General features: G+C 32.6%; 1 protein-coding gene across 39 annotated transcripts in view; it reads right to left on the reverse strand.

The window, feature by feature from the left end:
• Positions 1-24,843, reverse strand: part of PPIP5K2 (diphosphoinositol pentakisphosphate kinase 2) — a 101,694-nt gene that overhangs the window by 56,439 nt on the left and 20,412 nt on the right. For 33 of the 39 annotated variants that reach the window (XM_049108144.1, XM_035714720.2, XM_049108150.1 and 30 more), the window contains 13 exons: positions 24,215-24,336; positions 22,430-22,531; positions 21,190-21,276; positions 20,379-20,454; positions 20,074-20,183; positions 19,049-19,134; positions 16,980-17,105; positions 16,718-16,839; positions 16,248-16,430; positions 8,555-8,696; positions 7,572-7,795; positions 1,716-1,843; positions 1,021-1,135 (listed from right to left, as the gene is read on the reverse strand). In XM_049108144.1, the coding sequence (XP_048964101.1) occupies positions 1,021-1,135; positions 1,716-1,843; positions 7,572-7,795; positions 8,555-8,696; positions 16,248-16,430; positions 16,718-16,839; positions 16,980-17,105; positions 19,049-19,134; positions 20,074-20,183; positions 20,379-20,454; positions 21,190-21,276; positions 22,430-22,531; positions 24,215-24,336 (1,623 nt within the window). Of the gene's footprint in view, positions 1-1,020; positions 1,136-1,715; positions 1,844-7,571; positions 7,796-8,554; positions 8,697-16,247; positions 16,431-16,717; positions 16,840-16,979; positions 17,106-19,048; positions 19,135-20,073; positions 20,184-20,374; positions 20,455-21,189; positions 21,277-22,429; positions 22,532-24,214; positions 24,337-24,843 lie in introns of all 39 variants that reach the window. The other 6 variants (XM_025438148.3, XM_025438142.3, XM_025438131.3 and 3 more) reach the window with 2 other exon arrangements.

Below are 24,843 nucleotides of genomic sequence, written 5' to 3' on the forward strand. Positions count from 1 at the left end.
GGAGTCCCATCTACATCTGGACTTGACTTAGATGAAGAAACCTGGGATGTCAAATTTATGATATAATAAAATAAGAGGAGTAATACTGGATAAGAGGTTAAGTGAATTTTGCATATGGGAGAAATATGGACTGTATAGACAGCAGACATATGATGGATCCTGTTTTCCAAAGATGGCCACCACAATGTATCTACTCCCAAGTACTCATCTTACAATGTGACAGCGACACTCTACTCATGTAGTAATGTAGATGAATTTCCGCATCCCTCGAACCTGGATGAAACTCTGTGACTGCCTCAATCAATATAGCTCAGTAGAAGTGATATCATGTGACTTCATAAGTTAGGTCATTAAAATATCTTGCACTTGCACCTTGTTCCATTATGAAACTCAATCTTATAACTTAGCTACCCTGTTTTGAGGAAGCAGGTCACAAGAATAGGCCAGATGTAGGTACTGTGGTCAACAACCCCAACTGAAATTCTAGGCAACATACAGCATCAAGCACCATACAGGACAGGAAAGCTTTGAGATGATTCAAGCCCCAGCCACTGTCTTAACCACAACCTCATAAGAGACCCAAAGTGAAACTAAGTATATCACAGTCAATCCTTTAAACTGTGAGAGATACAAGTAACTGTGATTGTTTTAAGCCAAGGTGTAGTATGATTCATTTCTAACAGTAGATGAGAGGTACAATATCCAACCCAACACCAAGTTCTTTCTTATCCCTAAATAACTCAAATTCATCAGCTTCTCTTTATCTTATTAACACCAGCCTATAACATCACCTAAAATATTTTATGTTATTGTTTACTTAAATTAAACTTCTCTAAAGGGAAGAGAACATGTCTTTATCTCCAACATCTAGCACAGTGCTTGGTATATAGTAGACCCTGGACAAATTATGGCAAATGGTCAATTAGTGAAAATGCACAGTAAAAACCAGTGTTAGTGACTTCATTACAAATTCAAAGAACCATATTTGTTAAGCAGATTGGAATAGCTTTTTCTACTTACATTGCATAAGGCACCATAGCGAAGAATAGATAGTAAAGAATGTACATGACTTTCACTGGTAAAATATAGCCTGGTACGAACATGACGTTCAGGAGACAGAACACCTCTGGAATACCTAAAGTTAGCAGCAGACAATGTTAGAACATGGCCATCTAGTCAAAACTTAAGTTTTGAAATTACTTGGTAAAAATAAAATTTAATCTTACTAGAAGTGAAAGACTGTACTAAGTGAATCTATCCCTCTTCCAACCACAATGGAGGGGTTATCTTAGTAGATATTCCTCTAACATGAAGATTAACTAGAACTAATTGGGACCTCTGAGATTAGTTAATCTAATCTAAAAGGAGTTAATACTAACCAAGTTCACTGTAAATGGGTCATTTTAGCTTCTCTAATAGCAATGACAAAGGTCATAGCCCTAAAGAAACTCACCAATATTTATGCTGTTGACTAGGGTAAACACTGACAATCCCATGTGAAGAGGACATATATCCCCTTTCCCTGTTCATCTCAGTTTTTCCTCAGTTGGGAGCCCTCAAGAACCTTGGTGGGAAGTCAACTGTTGGAGTACCTAGGTAATCCTTATTTCCACAGTGCACTAAGTGACACATTCCTGATTTCTTCACAGGAACATTAGGTTTGAAATACGAAAAAACAGACGCCTATAGATTTAAATACCAGTACAGTCTCTTACACAGGGTGGAGTTTATTTACAGTGTCATCATCTTGTGTCCTCTGGAGGTCTGAGCGAATTTTTCTAACTAGAGGAGTACAGTAGCCTTTGGCAATCTCCAGTTTTTCAGCTTTAGTTATACCATATTCCTGAGCAGAAAATACATGTTATTAGAAAAAAGATATAATGACAAAGCACTCTAATAAATGTACTGCTAAATTAACTCTTACATTCTAGTAAGAGACAAATATCTTTAGAAAACTTTTTATGAACATTACAAAATTCCTACTTTATATTTTTTGCAACTACAGGTATAGTATCCTAAAACTATTACGTATAATTGGAAAATTTTTTTGGTAGAAGTGAAAAAAAAGCAAGTGGTTTTTGAAGGGGAGGATGAATGGATGAATGTAATCTTTATGGATAGTACTTCAACTCAATCCTAAGGTTTTAAATGTAGAAACAATCCTAAAAGAAAGATGGATTAAGGATATAAACACTAAAGCAAAGAAAACATTCAATAAACCTATGAAAAGAAATATAAATGAAACAATGAGATTTTGTTTATTTGAATGTCAAAGACTAAGAAGGCTAACAGATCATTTAAAAGACTTTGGCTAATACTTTTAAAGACTTACCTAGTGGTGAGCAAAAATCTAATGAAATTCATCAAATTTAATGACTTCAATAATAATTATGAGTTAATTAATTTTACAATGAGGAATTACAATATGGAATGTTAAGAAAACATAATCATAGTAATAATTATAATAAAAATTACAGTTCAAAGAGGTAGATTAGAAAATGACCTGATATGTAAAGAGAAAAAGCTGTGATAGGTAAAGAGAAAAAGAGGGAGAAAGGCAAAGAAAGCAGAAAATGGAGAGGGAGTGACAGAGAAAGAAAAGAGAGAGTAGAGATGAGGGTAGAAACAGGCATGCCCTCTTTCTTCAAATTCATTCTAGGATACCTGAATTTAAAGGCTACTTCCTAGTATCAGGTACTTTCTAGACAGCAAAAACTCTATACGGGTAATAGATTTGAAAACTGTCAAATAAAGAAAACACTGACTAATTACAGATGGAAGGCCCATGAAAATAGGACTTCTTGGAGTCATTTACCTTAAACTAAAGCTTGGTTGCTTCAATAATCTTGCCAGTATAGATGACTGTGAAATGGGTATGCAAAAAAGATATATATGTAATTGTATATGTGTAAATTAAAGAAAAATGTTGAAATTAAAAATCATCAGACGGGAATCCTCAGGTGGTTCAGCGGTTTGGTGCCTGCCTTCGGCCCAGGGCGTGACCCGGGAGACCTGGGATTGAGTTCCACATCAGGCTCCTTGCATGGAACCTGCTTCTCCCTCTGCCTCTCCCTCTATCTCTCTGTGTCTCTCATGAATAAATAAATAAAATCTTAAAAAAAAATCATCGGACGAAATTTTTTTTGTGTTGTTAGCAAGGAACGAGGAAACGGGTACTCTCAAACACTGTTTAACTGGAAGAAAACTGGTAAAAGATTTCTGGAGCTACAGAAATAGTCTTGAGTATATATAAAGATGTGTAAAAAGAGTGAAAGAAATGAAGAATCCAGATTCTCAAATATGAAATTCTCAAATATAAATTATTTAACCAAATAATTATTTAACCATTTAGCCAGTAGAAGTAATGAGGTACATATAGCTTGAATGATATGGAAAGAAGTTCTTGGTGCTAAGTGAAGGAAAAAAAAAATCAGTTTGTAAAAGAATATAGTATGCTTTTCCCAGTTTCATTTTTGCAAAGAATATATTTGTTACATGTATTGAGAAAAATTCTATCTTCATGAATTTAAAAGAAAAATCCTTTAAGAATTTTCTAAAGCATTAAAATGTTTTTCCCTAGTTAGTAATATCAGTGATTTTTTTTGTTGCTATTTCTACATTTTCTAATTTTACACAAAGATATATAAATTTTGTAATGAAGGAATTTTTTTCCTTTAACACACTGACGTATTTTGTTCACCTGCCAACACCAACTAGTATCAAATAATTAATTTTTAGATATCCTAGTTCTCCTATGTAATTACACCATTTCTGCCATAAACAGAACTAATTAAAATACCACATGAAGCTATATGAAAGCTTATTATGTGGTTATATTTAATGAGAATATCGATGGACTTTATGTGGCAAATGCTAGTATGAACATTCTTCTCTGCATTTCATAACCCACAAATAACTAAACAAATTGTCTTCAAACTTTCATAAGTGTGATGGCAGTTAAAAGAACCTCAGTACGAGATTTAGTCTTGAGTTCTTATCTACCACCATCCCATCATGTCTATTTTAAAGTATTGTTTGTAAGCCATGACCTTTATTTGATGAAAATTGAGACTGGTTAAAAAGTGGAAAGTTAATTCTATCATAGCAAAAGTATCTGTAATTAATTAAAATTAGTTTAGCCGTTAAATAAAATAATAAACACTGTTCTATTTAAGCTTAACTATGATTAGAATTATATAATTCACATAGTATAGATGTAAGAACTAATCAATTCAATGTAAGCATAGACATTTTTAGAGGCATAACAACACTTGGAAGTATACCAGAGAATATACCCATTTTTCTTGCACAGATAATAATATTTTCTAATTCTAAATTAGTATATTCTAAACAAGTCAAAATTTTACATTATTTGACAGAATCATCAAGTCTCTAAGCTTGAAATATTCTTTATTTCCTTGAGAGTTAAGTAGGCAAAATTTTCATTTTTTCCCATTATAAACTGTACTATCATTATAATTACCATAAATACATTTATAATTTTTAGTTTAAATGATTGAAAATGCCTGCATTTTATCCACAGTTCTGGATTTATGAAGGCTAAAGTAACAAAGCAAAACAATATTTACTGGACTGAATTCAACACTCCATTAAAAGAAGAAGAAATTCCAACTTTTTCCATAGTAAGGAACGACAAACAGAAAAGTTAGGGAGTTAAGCCTAAAGCTGTCCTCTCCTTAAGTTATACTCTCAGAAATACAGGAAAGCATGTAAAAAGATCTCTTACTTTTAAAGTTATAACTTTACTCAAATGTAATTATGAATTTACCAAAAATAAGACTGATGCTTGTAAGCTTGAACAAAATGTTGTCTGAAATATCCTAACATTTCAAAGATAAATAATTTAGCCAAGCAAGAAATTCTGAAGGTGTCTTCAAGTAAGTTCTCAAAATGTTGATATCTAAATTAACTGAATCCAAAGATAATTATTGTAATAAAGACTGAGAACAGTTGAGCATGACAATTACTTTAAAAGATATAAATGATGTTTCAAATCTTCCAAACTCATTATCATTTTTACTGATTGTTCTAATTATACTACTTTAAAAAATTCATTATAAATATTTAAGTTATAAGGAGATAGTAAGAAATTTCTTCAGGGATATAAGCAATAAACCTGAAATACATACAGGATACATAGGAGAAATTAACATCTAAAACCCTATTAACACCTGAGTATATTTTTACGCCCAACTCTTAGAAACCAACTTTTTAGTCCCAATTCTAGAACATTTAGTATCCAGAACTGAGAAACGAGAGATTAAATAATTCATGTAACAAAACAGACAAGATTATATGGTAACAAATCATTTGTGTATTTAGCCACTGAGGTGGAAAGTTAGGATATACTGAAAATCTACTCTGAAGAATACATACAGCCACACTTAATGTTTAAGACTGTCATATTTACAGTTTACCTAAAAAGCATACCTTTAAATAATCTTCATTGAAAGAATGAGTATAACTAACATGCACTGAGCCTGGACTAATGTCAAAGCAATCCAAAACAACGAAAAACACCTGGATCTTATTTGTACTTCCAAGACAAACTAATTATATGGTTAGCAGAATTAATAGCAACCATTCCGGGACACCTGGTTGGCTCAGATGGTTAAGCGTCTGCCTTCAGCTCAGGTTATGATCTCAGGGTCCTCGGATCGAGCCCCACATTGTGGGGGGGTCCCTGCTCAGTGGGGAGTCTGCTTCTCCCTCTCCTGCCCCTTCCCTGCTCATGCTCACTCTCACTCTCTCTCTCTTTCCACCCCCCTCAAATGAATACATAAAATCTTAAAAAAACAAAACAAAAACAAAACAGCAACCACTATTTTCAGAATAGTTAAGAAAAATCTGAATAAATTCTATCTTGAATTTTATTAACAAAGATGAGTCCAACTTAATTAACTTCAGAGTTATAATCAAACCTGTGTTGACTCAATGACTATATATTGCAGCTAAAACTGAGTATGCAGAATTAAGTGTGTTCACTTTGATGATAATCTTAAAATATCTTACTCTATAAAACTTTTTATTCTGTAAAATTATATCTCTCTCTTTTTTAGATTTGTTTATTTCAGAGAGAAAGAGAGAGCACATGCACCTATGGAGAGGGGCAGAAGGAGTGGGAGACAAGCAAACTCCCTGCTAGGAAGTCTGATGTGGGGCTTGATCCTAGGACCTTGAGATCATGACCTGAGCTGAAATCCAGAATGCCTCTAAATTACTTTTGCAGAATAAAACTTCTCTTCCATTTAGTAAAAAGAAGTTGTCAGATAATAATTCCTTGTTTGCTAAGTCAGTGTTTTTTCTAAGTAGATACTTTGATCTACTTTTTAAATAATTCATTTTGCAAATCACCGAATCAAAAAATATACTTAAGATCATCTATATTATACATCTGACCAAACAAATACTGTTCTCAGGCTGAAAGAATAAGCTAATCCTTAACCTGTACACAAATAATTATAGGTAAGTTGTACACTGTCTGAATTTCCAGTTTTTCAACGTCTATAGTTTTTCCTGAATTTTCTGTGAATATTAAGAAAGGGACACTGATACATTAGCTATTTTTATTTGTATTTTTAAGAAAGGCTACTTTGGTTCAGCATCTTCATATTTTTCATGTATTCCATTTTTTTTCTGCTTTTTAACTTCGGTTCATAGTTGGATATCTGATCTACTCCAATCTTCTCTTTACAATATCCAAATAATCTTTAATAGTTGAGTTGAAAACAAGTCCCAAAAGGGAATCTGGAATCATTTTCTGCTATGTTCTGTAACTCACTTGTTTTGTCACTTGTCTTTTCATTATCAAGCTGATTCTCTGCCTAATTACATTTCTATTATTTAAGCTTTGGTTACACCTTTTTTATAAATCTTATAAATGAAAAGACTCATGACTTACAATCTTCCAAAAATAACTTACACTTTGACCTCTAAGTAATTAGTATTTGATTCTTGATTTTGGTTCAGGTCATGATTGCAGGGTCATGAGATTGAGCCCCATGTTGAGTTCCATGTTGGGCATAGAGCCTGCTTAATATTCTCTCTCTTCCTCTCCCTCTGCCCCTCCCTCCTTGCTCTTTCTTAAAAATATTTTTTTTTTCAAAATGCTTGTACATAAAATAAAAAGACTTGTAAAATTTACATAGGGCCACAGCTACCTTTTGCTCCCACTCCCCAGATACTTCATGGCACAGAATTGGTACATAATAAGTAGCCAATAAATATTTAAGTAATATATTCCATCCTGTTTTCAGTCGTCTTGTTAGTATATTATTTTTCTTTAGGAATATGAATTCTTAAGTTTTAAAGGCATTATAATCAAACTATTAGAAAATCAAGTAATGATTTAATACAATAAAAAGTCTGATTTAAAAAAACAAACAAACAAACAAACAAACAAAAAAAGTCTGATTTATAAATTCATAATTACTTTCCTGTTAAAAGTTATGGGTTTTATAGAGATGAAAACCACTATCTTTTATCCAGTGATAGACATTTTAAAAGAAGCTACAGAACACTGTAAGAAAATTGATCCTAGATTTACTCACCTGAGGGATAACAATATCTGCTAATGCCTTCGAAAGCCTATATAATTCCATTGTATTTTCTAATTTCAAGGAACCATTATGCTGGACATCGTATTTTATACAGTCATATATGTCAGGGATTTTACTAATGTCATATCTTCCATTCTTTGTTTTAAAGTCTTTCTCCAACTTGGACCATCTACGTAGCATAAGCTCTAATGTTTCACTATGGTAAAGCTGAATATCTAAAACAACATAACATATTTAACATATTAAACTTAGAATCAGAGTAAAGGTATATACTTAAAAAAAGGTATATACTAAAAAACTGATAATCAGAATTTTTTAAATGTCAGAGGTAGAACTATTAAGAAGGAAGGGAATGATACTATAGGCATATACCATTAGCAACCATATATTCTGTAGACTTAAATAAAAGATATATATAATTGGCTTAGGACTTCGGTTTATAAAAGGCCTTTCCTTATGTTACACATTTCAATAATCAGAGGAAAAAGAATAACAATTATAACAAAACTCTTTTAAGGCTATTTTCAATTCTGAATTTTAAATACTATTTTCTTACTATATTCACAGAACTAACAGGATAGTCTCTAGCAGAAAAGAACATTAGGAATTAAACAGCTCAGAGGATTTATTTTTATCAGTTAAAATCCTAGATTTCAAAGTTGCCCAAGTTAATCTGAGAGTTAGAGTCCAGATCATCTTCCTATTGCTTGTTTCTTATTATGCTATTTGCTTCTAACTATATGGCAATGCTACAGAATTAATAGTAATATTTTACTATCTTTTTCATGCTATCATGGGGAAAAGAAACTATAACCTATTATAAGCTATTATTCTTTTGTTGCACGTATGTTAACTCATACCTTGAATAGTATGAGGGGCTTAATTTCTTAAGATTGATGCATCTTATTTAAAATGTTTATAGTAATTGGATAATAATTTTCATTTGTTTCACATTCAAAGGAACATATATTTACCTGATGATTTGGGATCTTCCATTCGATGTCTGATTTGAGAAGTCAAACTTTGTATCAAGGAATAAACTTTATCACAAGTCTTCACAGGATTTTTAATTAAATGCATTGATTTGATAAGAGAAATGCTTCCGGATGGAGTAAGCTATAATGAGGAAAGTATAAATTTTACATCTAGTTATGCCTAATTGTCTAAAAGATCAATATACAAAATTTTCCAGTAGCTGGAGACCAATTCCATATCAAAACTGAAAATGACCCCTAAAATATAGTAATAAGATCAAAAAGGAAGTAAAAATCTCAGAATTTAACATTAAAAAATAGTAATTATTAATAATCATGAGAGTACTCACAGAGAAAATTTAACAGAACTACTCTTACAATGAAATTTTATTCTTACAATGACAAATTGCTGACTCAATATGGTTCTAACCATTCGACATATATTTACATGCAATTTCCCTAAGATGCTATTACTATCGCCATCTTCCTTCAGATGAGGTATTTAACACTTGCCTAAGATCAAGCCAATAGTACGTCAAGAGTGGGAGAAAAGAAGCAGGTGGTCCGGCTATAGATCTGGTCCTCTTAAAGATCATGCTAATGCCTTTGTGATGAGATTTTCTTAATAAAATCTATTAACAACAACATAGTTTCAAATTCCAGTTTTGATACTTAGCATGGCGAGTTATTTTATCCCATTAAGTAAGTTTCTTTAAAGTTCATAAAGTGAATTACACCTATTATTACAAACCAGTTAGTTTGGATCAATCTAACCATCAAAGAAAAGTAAAAATTCTGGGCAAAGAACTTCTGTATTTTTGCTGTAAGGTATCCAAGAGATAACACGGTAAGAAACTAGGAGAGCAAATCTTATAGGTTACAGATCCAGAGAATGATCCTGGCATTTAGGTCTACTTTGGCACTGGAGACATTTGTTGATTCTGAATAGACAGAAGAGAAGTAGAGTTTTAACAGTCTTGTTAGGTTAACGGACAAAAGTCAAGTCTAAGGTTCCCAAAAGTAGAACTTGGAAAGCTATGCATATAAGGTTTGAAAAAAAAAAAAGAGGAATCAGATGCAAACCAATCCATGAGCAAACTGCAGACCATGTTCAAGTCAACTCTTGACTCAGAAAGATCTGTTCTGGGGACGCCTGGGTGGCTCAGCAGTTGAGCGTCTGCCTTCGGCTCAGGGTGTGATCCCAGAGGGCTGGGACCAAGTCCCACATCAGGCTCCCTGCATGGAGCCTGCTTCTCCCTCTGCCTGTGTCTCTGCCTCTTCCTCTGTGTTGCTCATGAATAAATGAAAGGAAGGAAGGAAGGAAGGAAGGAAGGAAGGAAGGAAGGAAGGAAGGAGGGAGGGAGGGAGGGAGGGAGGGAGGGAGGGAGGAGGAGGGAGGGAGGGAGGGAGGGAGGGAGGGAGGGAGGGAGGGAGGGAGGAAGGAAGGAAGGAAGGAAGGAAGGAAGGAAGGAAGGAAGGAAGGAAGAAGAAAGAAGAAAGAAAGAAAGAAAGAAAGAAAGAAAGAAAGAAAGAAAGAAAGAAAGAAAGAAAGAAAGAAAGAAAAAGAAAGAGAGAAAGAAAGACCTGTTCTGAAACCGGACTAAGGCAATCTTAGATTGCTATGTCAACAAGGCATGGAGCAGGAACAAATTAAGAAAACTTCACTGGAAGATAGTATAATCTTAAGCTAATTTAATTTCCACAAACAAATATGCACCCATTATTAAGATATTCAGGCACGAAAGAAAACAGGATGGTATATGAATGACAAAAGGCAGACTAAACAACAGAACAGAACCTAGGTATAAGAATGATAAAAAAAAAAAACAAAAAATGAGGAAACCTAATTTAACAGATACATGCAGCCCTATATCTACTGCAGCATTATTTACAATAGCCAAATTAGGAAAGCAGCCCAAGTATAAACATATAGATGTAGACACTGGATAAAAAAAGATATGGTGTATACAGACACACACACACACACACACACACACACTCACACACACTCATATTATTCAGCCACGAAAAAGAATAAAATCTTGCCATTTGCAACAACGTGGTTAGATCTAAAGAGTATAATGTTAGGTGAAATAAGTCAGAGAAAGACAACTACCACATGATTTCACTCATATGTGGAAGTGAAGATACAAAACAAATGAAGAAAAAAAAAGGGACAAACCAAAAGAACCACTCTTAGCCACAGAGAATAAATTGATGGTTACCAGGGTAGAGGTGTGGGGGGGGTAAAATAGGTAATGGGGATTAAGAATACACTTATCATGATGAGCACTGAGTGATGCACAGAATTGCTGAATCCCTATATTGTATACCTGAACTAATAAAACAGTGGAATATTGGATTTAAAAAGAAAACAATATCAAAATAAAACAACTGAAAATGAGGAAACTTTCTGTATTCAAAAAAAGTAAACACTAAAAACAAAAAAATGCAAATTACTGAAAAAAATGACAAATTATATATTAAAAAAGCAAAAAGAAACTCTAGGATTGAAAAATGTACTGGCTGAATTAAAAGCACATTGAATACAGCTGAAGAGAGATTTAATAAATTGGAAGACTAGTGAGAAAATTTTATCGGTAATGAAGTATAGAGATCAAAGGACAAAAAAAAAAATTTTAAAGGATAAGAGAAGAGAAAGTTCTAACAAACATGTATTTAAAGACCCAGAAGAAGGTAACAAATGTTACATTAAAGACAAAAACAAAACAAAAGAACAAAAAAAAAAGACCTTCCCCAAACCGAGACTACAAATCCAAGAATCTTAATCAGCTACTAGCAGGATAAATTTAAAAAAGCAAACTACAATCTACAACTAAACATACAAGAGAAAAATTGCTGAAAATCAAAGTTAAAGATGTTCAAAGTGGCCAGGAGTAAAAAAATAAATAAAAGATTATCTTCAAAGGTACAACAATAAGATCAACAAACGACTTCTCAAGGGAAACAGTATAAGCTAAGAAGATGGTGAAGCAGTACCTTCAGTGCAATGAAAGAAAATAAATGTTACCCTAGAACTTTATAACCAGTGAAAATATTCTATGAGAGTAAAGTTGAGGGGCATCTGGGTGGTTCAGTTGGTTAAGTGCCCATCTCTTGATTTCGGCTCAGGTCATCATCTCAGGGTTTTGAGACTGAGCCTCAGGTCAGGCTCCACACTGGGTGTGGAGTGTGCTTAAGATTATTCCTCTTCCTGGACGCCTAGGTGGCTCAGTGGTTGAACACCTGCCTTTGGCTTGGGTTGTGGTCCTGGGGTCCTGGGATTGAGTCCCGCATCAGGTTCCCTAAGGGGAGCCTGCTTCTCCCTCTGCCTCTTGGTCTCTCATGAATAAATAATCTTAAAAAAAAAGATCCTCCTTCTTCCTCTGCTCCTCCTCACACCAACCCCTTTCTTAAAAAAAAAGTAAACTTGAAATAAAAACATCTTCAGATAAACAAAAAAGAATTCACCACCAGAAGACTAATACTGACAATTAATTTGGTTGTTCAGACAGAAGGAAAATGGTCTTAAATGGAAACTATGAACTTCAGAAAGAATGAAAGGTAATTTAAAGGGCACATGTGGGGCACAGTCAGTTAAGTGCCCAATTCCTGATTTCAGTTCAGGTCTTGATTTCAGGGTAGTGAGTTTAAGACGTGCATGGAACCCAAGCCTAGTGTGGAACCTATTAAAACGAAACAAACAAAAAAAACGAAAAAGGGTGAATTAATGGGCAAATCTAAATAAAAAACTCCTTGCATAAAATAATAAAAGTAATATTGTATAGCTTAAAAGATACAAAATTAAAATAATATTAAGAGCATATAAGTTGCAGGCTTAGCTAAATGTTACAAGAATTTTAAAGCTCACTTCTAAATGTGTGGTCTAAGGACTAGCAGGCATTGGCATGAACTGAAAGCTTATTAGAATGGGAATCTTAGTCCCTATCTCAGATGTGAAGAATCAGAATCTGCATTTTTAACCAGACTCCAGATAATTCTTAGGCCAAGTTAACATTTGAATAGTATTTTTCTAGAGTCCTTGTATTGTCCAGGAAGAGTAAGAGCACCATGTATGTAAACATCTAACTTTAAGAAGTCATAGAAACCTACAGTTATCTCTAGGGTTAATGACAAAACAAATAATAAAATCAAATATAATTTTTAAGCTAACAGAGAAATAAGTAAATAAAAAGTACCATCTTCAACAAAGGAAGAGAGAAAAATAAAAAAGGCAGTATAAACATAAAGTACTTGAAAATCTAGTGGATTCATACGTAGATTTATCAATCACTTATAATGTAAATAAAACTGCTCTAAAGATTTTCATAATACATTTTTAAAAATCCTGGCTATATGCAGGTTGTAATAGATACACCTAAAAATGTAATTCCAGGATGATTCAAAGTAAAATGATAAAAAAGATATACAATGTAAAACCAAATAAAAAGGGGGAAGAAACTGTTGTTGCTATATTAACTGCAAACTTTGAGGCAAAAAGTACCAATGGAAATACATCATTTCTAAATTTGTATCTATCCAGTAACAGGCATCAAATATGTAAAGATTAGAAGAAATACAAAGATGGGAAAATCCACAATTAGAGTGCAAAATTTTATTTTATTTTTAAAGATTTTACTTATCTGACAGAGAGGGAGAGAGTGAGCACAAGCAGGGGGAGTGGCAGGCAGAGAAAGAGAAGCAGGGAATGCCTAGCAGGGAGCAGAATGCAGAATGTAGAGCTTAGCAGAAGCAGAATGCTTAGCAGGGAGCCCAATGTAGGGCTTGATCCCAAGACACTGGGATCATGACCTACGCCTAAGGCAGACACTTAACTGACTGAGCCATCCAGATGCCTCAATTTTACAAAACATTTAATTAAAGATATGTACACAAATTCTTTCCCCAAAATAGGACTTCCTATCTAATTTTATTAAACTAGCATAATCCTGATACTGAAAGAGGACTAAGACATAAGAATATAAATGTGAAGGTCAATCTGACTCATGTACATTGATATAAAACTCCTAACCAAAAACAGTAAACCCAAACCAGTGAGATATATTAACAAGAACAACAAAATACGTACACACATATATATAAGTTGAATTTATTCTAGGAACCAAGATAGCTTTACATCTCCCAAAAATCATATGACGCAACAGATGAAAAGGAAATCATGATAAAAATCAGGAACTTTTCATTTAGCAAAACAGGAACAAAATGGAATTTCCTCATTTCAAAAAGGAATAATTATTTTAAAAAAGAATAATTATTAAAAGATCTACAGAAAACATATTTAATGGACAAGTATTAAAGCTTTCTTTGAGAACATGGACAAGAAATGTTACTTCTATTTAACAGTTTTCAGGGTGCTAATTACTGAATTCAGACAAGAAAAATAATAAACAAGATGAGAAAGGAAGAAAAAACTTGGGGGCATGCGCCTTTAAAAGATAAAGAAAAGGGGATCCCTGGGTGGCTCAGCGGTTTAGCGCCTCTATGTCTCTCATGAATAAATAAATAAAATCTTTAAAATAAAAAAAAAAGATAAAGAAAAATCCACAGATAAGTTATTAAAGTAATAAATGAGCTCAATAAGGTTGATGCATTTTGTAAAGTCAATATTAAGAAGCTATTTCTACATAGCAAGAGGATAAAATTTTTAGAGGTAGTATTTACAACAGCATTAAAAATACATTAAAAGATGTAAATTTTCAGAAACTACAGATTTGATCCATGTAAGTCAATACTGCAACAGGATTTTTGATAGTTTATTTTAAAATTTATATGGAAATGAATGAAAAGCCCAGATAATCTTGAAAAAGGACCCATATAGGACTCAGGAGATCTTATTCAGTGGCACAGGATCAAGGAAAGAATATAGTGTAGAAATAGACTACACTATATATATTATAAAGACTACTTAATGGGGAAAGCACAGTCTTTCAGTATGTGGTGCTGAAATATCAGCATGTATATACAATTGGGCAAAAATCAACTGTGTCATCCTTTCCTTGTAGCACACACAAAAATCAATTTTAGTGGATTACAGATAAACATGAAGGGCAAAACAGTAAAGGTTACAGAAGATCATACATAAAAACATCTTATGACCTCTAATTAGAAAAAGATATTATAAGCTATACATTAAAATATGCTAATCACAAAGGGGAGTGGGAGATTCAGGCATCCAGTTACTGAACGAGCAAGTCATGGGGATAAACGGTACAACACAGGGAATACAGTCAATGGTATTATAATAGCACTTTATGGTGACAGATGATGGCTACACTTGTGGTGAGCATAACATAACATATAGTCTTATCTGTCTTATCACTGTGTGGTACACTTGATATTAATGCAACATTGTGTGTCAATTATACCTAAATAATTAAAAAAAAAGAAAAAAGATATTAGACAACATAAAAAATGCAGTGACCATAAAGGAAAAAATTAAACTTAGAATTCATGAAAAATAAGAACCTCTGCTTATTGAAAGACACCATAAAGGGTCATAGTAGTATTTAGAACACATATAAAGAGCTTACAACCAAAATAATTTAAGAACATCTACCACTCACTAAGAAAAATGCAGACAAGCAGTAGGAAAAAAAAAAGGGGGCAAGAGACTTGAAGAGAAGGCCTCATAAAATGGTATCTAAACAGTCAAAAATATTAAAACCACACCAAGCTACTATTACACATCCATCTTTACAGTGGCCAAAACTGAATAGTCTGAGAATACCAAGAAGAGAGATCATTTAGAATAACGATTATTCTCATGGACTTCTGGTGCAAGTGTAATTTGGTTTAATGACTTTGGAAAACAGTTTGACATTGTCTGCTAAAAGTGAAGCATAAGCAAACTGTGAGTCACAATAATTCCAGTCCTAGAATGTGACTAAGATAATGTATGCTCATATGCAGTAGGAGCTATACAGGACAGTCATAACAGTATTAATCATAAGAGCACAAAACTGTAATAACAGTACAAAGTATATACAAATTTTAGTGCATTCATAAAATAGAACATGGGTCATCAAACTATGTCCTACAGGCCAAATGTGGACTGTGGCATAGCCCAAAAGCAAAGAATAGTTTTTACATTTTTAAAAGGTCGTTAAAAAACAAAAAGAATATGCAACAAGAAACCATATGTGACCCACAAAGCCTAAAATTTACTATCTGGTCTTTTACAGAAAAAGTCTGCCAATCCCTCAAATAAAATGTTACATAGGTGTAATGAGTGATTAACCACAGAAATTCTCAAAAATATGAGTGAATATCACAAACACAATATTGAGCAAAAGAAGCCAAACATAAATGAAAACCTACTCTATTGCATGAAGTTTAGACAACAGCCAAAAATGAGATCACAACAGTTGGGTCTAAATCTAAATCTAAATCTAAATAATCTAAATCTAAATCTAAATAAGTTTTCTTGATATGAGAAGCCTACAAAAAAGAGCAATATAAAGCCAGGATAGTAATTATTTCTAGGATGTTGGAAAGAAGTTTCAATTGAGAAGGGACACACAGGGGTCAGAAGTGTCCCACTGTTCTATTTCTGTATCTGGATGGTACCTACAGGAGTATTTGCTTTAAAATACAATAGGATCTAAGCTTATGTTTTATATACTTTTCTGCATGTGTGTGATATTTCACAATGTAAAAGTTTGCTAAGACCCACCTTTTCATAGTCTTCAGCAGTAAAATCTCTATCTTTCTGAAGTATTTCATGAAGTCTTGCTTTCACACGTTGCTGACAACTGCTCAAAGAGTCACTGTCACTATCCAAAAGACCATTCATATTTGCACTCTTTACCATCTGAACAAGAATGGGTGTAAGCTCTCCTTCTAGAGCTAGGAGCCCCTAAACATATTAAATAAAGGCAACACAGATTTTAACGTTAGTATACAAATTAACAGAAAGTATTATAATAATTACTTTGTTACATGCTGAATTTCACAGGGTATTAGCTAACTATTTGCAATAAACAAACCTTACTAATAATATAGCTAATCTACCATTTCAGGACTAGAGTTCGAAATTTCAAATTCAGAATATTTAAATATTTAAAATATTTGCCTTGGCAAAATATCTTTTAAAATGTAATATTAGACAACATTTCTACTAATTTTTTAAAAAATTATTTATACCTTTGCAAAAGCAGCCGCAGTCATCTGGACTCGTCCCTCATCAGAGGCATATATTTTGAGGTCATGTCGGTAGGTACTATGTAATCTAAGTAAACCACAACCAGGAAATCCTGCATAATCTCCTGAAAATAAATACTCAAATCACTTAAGCTATATTTTTGTCTCACTATATTTCTATAAATATTTAGTAAGATCTCAAAATAAATGAAGATTTGAAAACATAATGCATAGACTTAGCCAAATTAAAGAAACTCCAAATTACCTTGACCTCCAGGATACATACACCTGAAAGCTCTTCCAAGTTCTTCAGCCTGGACCCTGCCTGCAGGAGTTAGTTCTCCTCCCCATTTTAGAACCAAAAGTAAGGATGGTTCTTCTCTTCGGCTGTCTAAGATACATGTGAATGGATAAAAGGCAAATGTCAAGTTTGGTTCTTTTACAAAGACACATTTCAAGATGAATTTTTTCTTTGTTCTATCTTCTGCAGTGGAATATAGCTTTTACATACATTATTTTGTTCCTCTGAACATACCTACCTTTTTAGGCCTTTGCTTCTGTCACGAACACTCTTTGCTAATTTCCTCTACTTGTTAAAATCTTACTAAAACTTCAAAACCTCTTCCATACTTTAGGAAGAAGGCTCTTTCCCAGTTCTCTGAAAGAATTGTTTCTACCTTCCCTGCTTTCATAGTGATATGGCACCAATAGTATTTGCCCAATATATTTAATTTACTTGTGCTAGTGATGCTAGATTAAGAGCTCCTTGACCACGGGATGAGATTTTGTCTTTACATCAAGAATCTCACATAAAAGGTAATGATAGCTGAAGTGAAGATGTATACATTTTTATGATTCACATTTTTATGATGAGGAATCAACGACTTGCATAATTTTTAGGAAGACGTGAGATCAGAAAGCCTAAAATTTGTTACAATTTAAGTTTATGAATGAGATATAGAATAAAATGCAGCCCAAGGGCAACTTTTTAAAATTTGGAATTGTGCAGTCTCTTTATGTCCCTGGCCAAAAAGTTTTTTCTCAGATATTAGGGAACTTCCACACGCAAATGAGTTTCTATACCTAATTTATCTGGCCTTTATCATGTCCTAAGATCTGCATTGGGCTACAGAAACAAAGGTAATTTAAAAACAAACAATATAAGTGCTGAAAAATTTAATGATGATTCATTAAAGTGAAAGAAATCAACTTTTCTCTTGGGACTAAATAGTAGTTGTACGTACTTTTTTATGCAGGCCAATATTAATTTATGGAAGGACAATTAATTAACACACTTCTTCAATCATAGTTATTTACAGAATGTTTTTTGATCACAAACATTAAAATTCAAGGAACTGACCTATCTTGCTATTAATCACTAGTGTGACAAAATAGCAACACTTAAAATTTTAAGATAAATTTATAACATAATCACACCTGTGCTTTATAACATAATCACACCTGTGCTTGCATTTAAGATAATCACTACTTCAATTTATGCTACTATAAATACTGACATTGTGAATATCCCCAAAGATCAATCTTTTCCTGAATGTCTGACCACTTCCTTGGGATATATTCTTACAAGCAGAATTAAGATCGAAGTGTATGACCATTTTTTAAAATTTCTAATATATATTGACAAATTACTTTTCAAAGAGTTAGTCAATTTATTCTCCTACCAATATGACTGAAATCCAATCACATTGCATTCTCATCAACATTCTTCATCATACATTTGACCAATGAATAAAACACTTTACTAGTGTGATAGGCAAAAGTAATTATTACTATTATTATCATTATTTTATCGGGGATCACATTCCTCAATGAAATGGTTTCTCCAACCCTTGCCCATTTTTCTTTTAAAGGGTAAATAGATTTATGGATTTCTATGCTATTTAAATGCTCATTCTGATTTATTCAGTGGAAGAAAATAGCTATATCAGAAACATGTATATTACGTATTTCTTCAAATAGTCTTTTTGTATTTTTTGAGTTTTCTTCCAATATACTCTGTCCTCTTCTACTTAAAAGAGGAAGAAAGGGGCCCATTAAGTAACATTTAGTTATAAATAAACTTTGTGAAACAATCTTAAAAGGGAAGTCCTAAGCAGTTTCCAAAACAATGAAGTCTATCCTTTACTTAAAAAATAAAGAATAAAATCTATCCTTTATTTAAAGGATAGAAGTCAAAGTTAACAGAACTTCATTTTTCAATTATTCAGCATGTTAGTCCCTGAATTATTACACAGATGAGGGTCTAAAGGTAGTAAAATGAGTGGTAGGTCCCTACACATAATTAAAACACAGTAAGTATTAATAGTGATATACCTTCCTCTTCACTAGATGTTTTAGGACAACCATGAGGGAGATAAGTTAATTGAACTTTACGATTTATTCCAGAAAAATGGCCATACCTGAAAAACAAAATGATAAGCAGAATAATATTCAGTAAGTATTCAACGTAACCTCCTAAAGAAAAACTAAAGTCCATCTAGATAAAAACTAAAATCCATCTATAGAAAAACTAAATCTATGTTTAAGTGCCACCTTCTATTTGTAATTAATTGCTGAATTCTCTAACATATCCCAGAAGAAAATCTGTCCTAAGGTAGTCATTCTAATCACATTAAAAATGAAAATACAAAATTTTCTCTATAAAACTTGGACAATTCTGAAGAGATGGCAAAGTACAGAAGTATAAAAAAATATAAATGTATGTATATCTAAAAAATAAAGGAAATAAAATTCTAAGTGGTCAAATATGTAAAGCTTATAATAGGCATACTGGTGTTATCAATTTTACTTTATTTATTTTATTTTATTATTATTATTTTTTTAAAGATTTTACCTATCTATTCATGAGACACATAGAGAGAGAGGCAGAGACACAGGCAGAGGGAGAAGCAGGCTCCATGCAGGGAGCCCAACATGGGACTCGATCCCAGGTCTCCAGGATCACACCCCAGGCTGAATGTGGCACTAAACCGCTGAGTCACCAGGGCTGGCCTCAATTTCACTTTATTAAAACATAGTTCAAAACTGTTTTTTAATAAAACAACATTTAATCCATGGTCTTTTAGCAATTTGGTTTCCATCCTAAATACTACGTCATAAAATATCCAAAATCTTCTCATCAAAATAAAAAGTAAAACTAAAACAATAACCCTCAACACAACAATCTATTTTCTTACAGGTGTAAATAAAAATCTCACTAGACTTTCATTAATTTCTCTTCATCTTTAGCAATAAAGTGCAGAAAGATCAAACTGTGAAAGAAATTTAACAAAGCCAGATAATAAAAAAAGAACACTCTAAGTAGTTATCAAAATTAAAGATTTCAAAAAGATTCTCACATTTCTAATACAGTCTTAAGTTGTTCAAGTTTTGACTTGTTTTCTTCAATTTCAGAATCATTATTTTGCCCCAGCTCCATAAGAAGTTGTCGGGCAATGTCCAGTACTTCCTATAAAATAATAAAGAACTGAATTTTTTATGTGACTTTGCCATTAGTGATTTAAAACCAACAAGATGATGGGCATTAAGGAGGGCGCATGATGAGAGAGCACTGGGTGTTATACTGTATGTTGGCAAACTGAATTTAAATAGAATGAATGAATGAATAAAAAAATAAAACTAATAAGAAAACAAATGTACTTGCCTGTAATTGTTTTGGCTTTTTGAGTTTTAATTTCCCAGATTTGTATCCATCACACTTTTCAAAAAGATCGAAAAATCTTATAAAAAAGACAGCACAGTTAGTTCTTTGCCGTAATTAATATTAACACCATAAACCTACACAAGTCAATTAAAAATGAAGACATGGGACTCAGGGTCTATGGATTTCAGATACTGTGTGTCCTCTTTCACTATACAAGGTGAGTGATCACTACTTTGAGTGATAAAACTTAGTTAGTATTCCCCTAACCACATCAAAGTAACAATGACTAGATTGTTTTTAAAAGTTTTCTCATGATGGAAACTGAATATATGATTATAATATTAAATATTATTTTCTGAAGTCACCACATACATATTCATGTTAAAAAATGTTTTAACACTTATTTTATTGGTTCAATTTTTAAATTTTATGATTTCCAAATCAAATACTGAAGAGAAGTAAGACAAACTTACATTCTACTAATTTTCTTCTAGAAGGTTGAGAGGTTAAGGACTCAGAGAAAGTAATGAAGAGAATAACATGCTAAGATTAAACAGAACACCTCTGAATGGTGACACCTTTACAACCGTAAATGAAAGTCAGATCAGACAGACAGTAATTTATAGATACTGTCATAATAATTTTCAGTTGCTGATACAAACATACATGAATTTTGTTTGTATCCAGTGGTTTAAATTAATGGCCAAGAAATAAGAAGCCAGTTTTTCTACATGATGTGTTAATCAAATTAGATCACCTATCAGAAATCTTAAATTATCCCAAGTGTTATATTATTCCCCCTAAAACATACTTTTGATGCCTAACTTCCATTTTCATTTTTTGTTTTGGTGTTCGATCCCCATGCCGTATCACAGCTATGACACATCTAAGTTCCATCCTAAAATAACAAAAAAAAAAGTCTCAATTTTCAAACAAAGATTTGTGTTATGTAATTCAAACTAACACAGCATCTCATCACTTATTTAGAACCATCTTTTACCATTTCAAAATCTTTCCCATGAAGAACACTACATGTAACAACCTGTCGATTTTATCAAATTCAATCTTCAGAAGACTTTAAGAAGCTGGAAGGGGAGTAATACGAAGCTGTATATCAGCTTCCTGTCTAGAGATGGCTATGCTCACACTGGGTTAAGAGTAAACGAATAGCAATCCTGGAACTTCATTAAGTACTTGCCCTGTAGCACAGATCATCACAGACTGAGATTTCATTAAATCAAAGCAAAATAAAGCTTTACTTTATAGCTGCTATATTTATTTTGCCCTTATAAGAATAAGGATGAAATAACAAGTAAAGAATAAGTTTGAAATAACAAGTATTTCAAACACAAATTACTAGAAGATGATATTACTAGGGTATAATTTCACATGTGCCAAATTGTAAGCCATAGAATACAACCCTACAGGATTTTAATAAGCGACCTTAAAAAAAAAATTCTGTTAAATAGTTTGAGAATACTGGCTTAAAAATAAAATTAAATATTTTAATACCAAGACCCCAACTGGGACTTCTCAGAATATTTAACATGCTAATGTAAACATCCAAGCTGTGAATATGAAACATTTGGTCCACTCATCTGAGTAGCAGGTAAGTTTCAAGCAGTTATTTTCACTAGCAGAATGTTATCAGATTCTTTGGCAATACTGGTCTAATTAATTTACCTCAAGATATACCTGTTTTTCTTTACACACTCAGAGAACAGAAGTTGTATGACCACTGAGTATGAACCTTTAAGTGACATACCTACTAGCACCTCCTTTATTTTTATGACTTAATTCAATAGTTCTATAATATCTAAGCATTTTTCAGGATTTTTTTCCAGAATTTTATTTTTACCAATATAAAAGATTTTTAATCTAGGTGGACCCCTCAAAAGCATATAATCAATTTCTCTAACTGCAAAGTTAATCATATGAAAACATACACAGTAACGTGTCCAAAAATCATTAAAAAATTTACTCTCTAATGTAGTAGCAGAGACTGATGTACAAAACACAAGGAATTTCTAAATGAAAATATCCAAACTTACATAGTTCCAGATGTAGTTGGTACAATCGGGATATCTTCAGCTTCTAAGGGTATTGACCAGGGGATATGAAATTGTGGAGCAAGCTCTCGCATTACAATATTGCTTTGATACAAAAAAGAAGAGACTATAAATTAGCTCACTTTAAGACAAAACTTAGTACTTAATGATAAATGATACAGAATCATAAAAGTTTAAGTCAAACTAGTGATTCTATTATAGTGTAATAAAAAGTAACTCAAAGAATCAGTCTTGATTAAAAATTAGATTAGCAGGTCTAAACTGGTGCATTAGAACACACTGAAGAAATGCCATAAATTTGGGATTATTATTTTAGTTCCAAGAAATAAATTACATTAGATGCAAATAAATCATTGTAATTGCATTATATCTACTTACAGATCAATTCTGAAAACCAAGATGGTCTCTTCTTTATGGCCACAGATCATTTCTTCTTTTTTTAAAAAAGATTTTATTATTTATTTATTTAGAGTGTGTGCATGAATGGGGGCAGGGGGAGGAGGAGAAAAAGAGAATCTCTAGCAGACTCCCCACTGAGCATAAGCCAATATGGGGCTCAATCCCATGACCTGAGAGAGTGACCTGAGCCAAAACCAAAAGTTGAATGCTCAAACCAACTGAGCCACCAGGTGCCCCAGGAATCATTTCATACCTGTTTACTGATCATTTTTGAAGTTACTCTAAATACCATGGCTCTTTTTAAACAAATTTCCATTATATTTTACTAATACAGTTAACAATGGAAACATGTTAAGCAATTATAAAACATTTTTATATTGTTTAAACTGAGCATTTATTCATGCTAAAATTTAGTAAGCTCCCCCAAATTTCACCTTAAGGCAAAGTTCACCAATCTCGAAAATATACTATAAAAGCTGATTCCTATTATGACAATACATTTTAAAGTATAAGTTTCCTACAACTTTGTCAAATATACTTTGAACTGGTTTAAAAATATTTGTCTTGTGAATCTTCAAAGTATAAGAAAATAGGTCAAAGGATATAAAAATGGATTTCTCCATGCAGTAATTTCTTTTGTGTTCACTTGATAATCTCATGAGATAATCTTTAAGTGATATATGATAATAGAAAGCATCATGAGATAATCTTTAAGTGATATATGATAATAGAAAGCAGTATTTTTTTTAAGATTTATCTATTTATTTATTTGACAGAGAGAGAACAAGAGAGCACAAGCAGGGGGAACAGCAGAGAGAGAAGAAGCAGGCTCTCTGCCAAGCAGGGAACCAATGTAGGGCTCAGTCCCAGGACACTGGGTTCATGACCTGAGCCAAAGGCAGATGCTTAACTAAATGAGACACCCGAGGCGCCATGAAAGCAGTATCATTCAAAGGAACCCTGAGTTCCAAATATTTCTATTTTACTCTGCTTACTTTCATGAATGTTCATTTTATATCTTAAAAGAAAATGAAGCCTTTTCAACTGTAATCATATTGCAGAACAAAGTAACCTAATAAATTATCTATAATAATCATTATATAACACTTCTAAATCTAAAAGTTAAAATATCGTTAAGCCTTCATCTATACTGGCCACAAATCAATCTGCCTTTGCTAACCCAAAGTATAATTCAGGATTTGGCATGGTTCTTTGAGGATGTCATTTTTATGAACATTGATTTTTATTCTAGAATGCTTATAAGATCCTGATCATTTGATATTTACAATTATTTGGATTCTGAGTAGCTGGTATGCATTAGCTGTAACAAAGATAAAGAGGAGAAACATAAAGAAAAAAAATCCTTACCCAAGTATTTTTGCACAATCATCATAATACTTCATGGAGTTTTTCACAAAACTGAAGCCATTGACATCACAGACATAGGACTGTCCATTGGCCCGTAACAAATCAAAACCACAAACTGTTTGCTATTTAAAATAAATTATAAACTTTAAAGTTACATTGAATTAGGATTCACAGTTTTTCTTATTACAACATATCAAATTTTATAAATGCCTAAAAATGTACTATTGCTTATTAGTTTATTTCATAGTAAGTAATAAATGAAATTATTCATCTGTAACTTGAGTACTCTGAAAATACATAAAATCTACCATATGATCATTTGAGTTCCCTCATGAAATAAATACAGAACAAAAATGATTAAGAGATAAGAGGAGCCAAAAAATAACATACTATGTTATTAACATAATAACAGTAATGTTATACTATTATAAGATGTTCTTCAAGCAACAATTAAAAAATAAGAGTAAAACTTTCTAAAGGCTTTGTTAAATTTTGTGATAGTTGAAATTATATCACTTTAAAACAAAAAAGTATAGGGATCCCTGGGTGGCGCAGCGGTTTAGCGTCTGCCTTTGGCCCAGGGCGCGATCCTGGAGACCCAGGATCGAATCCCACGTCAGGCTCCTGGT

The sequence above is a fragment of the Canis lupus genome, chromosome 3, assembly GCF_003254725.2.
Source record: "Canis lupus dingo isolate Sandy chromosome 3, ASM325472v2, whole genome shotgun sequence".
Lineage (NCBI taxonomy): Eukaryota > Metazoa > Chordata > Mammalia > Carnivora > Canidae > Canis > Canis lupus.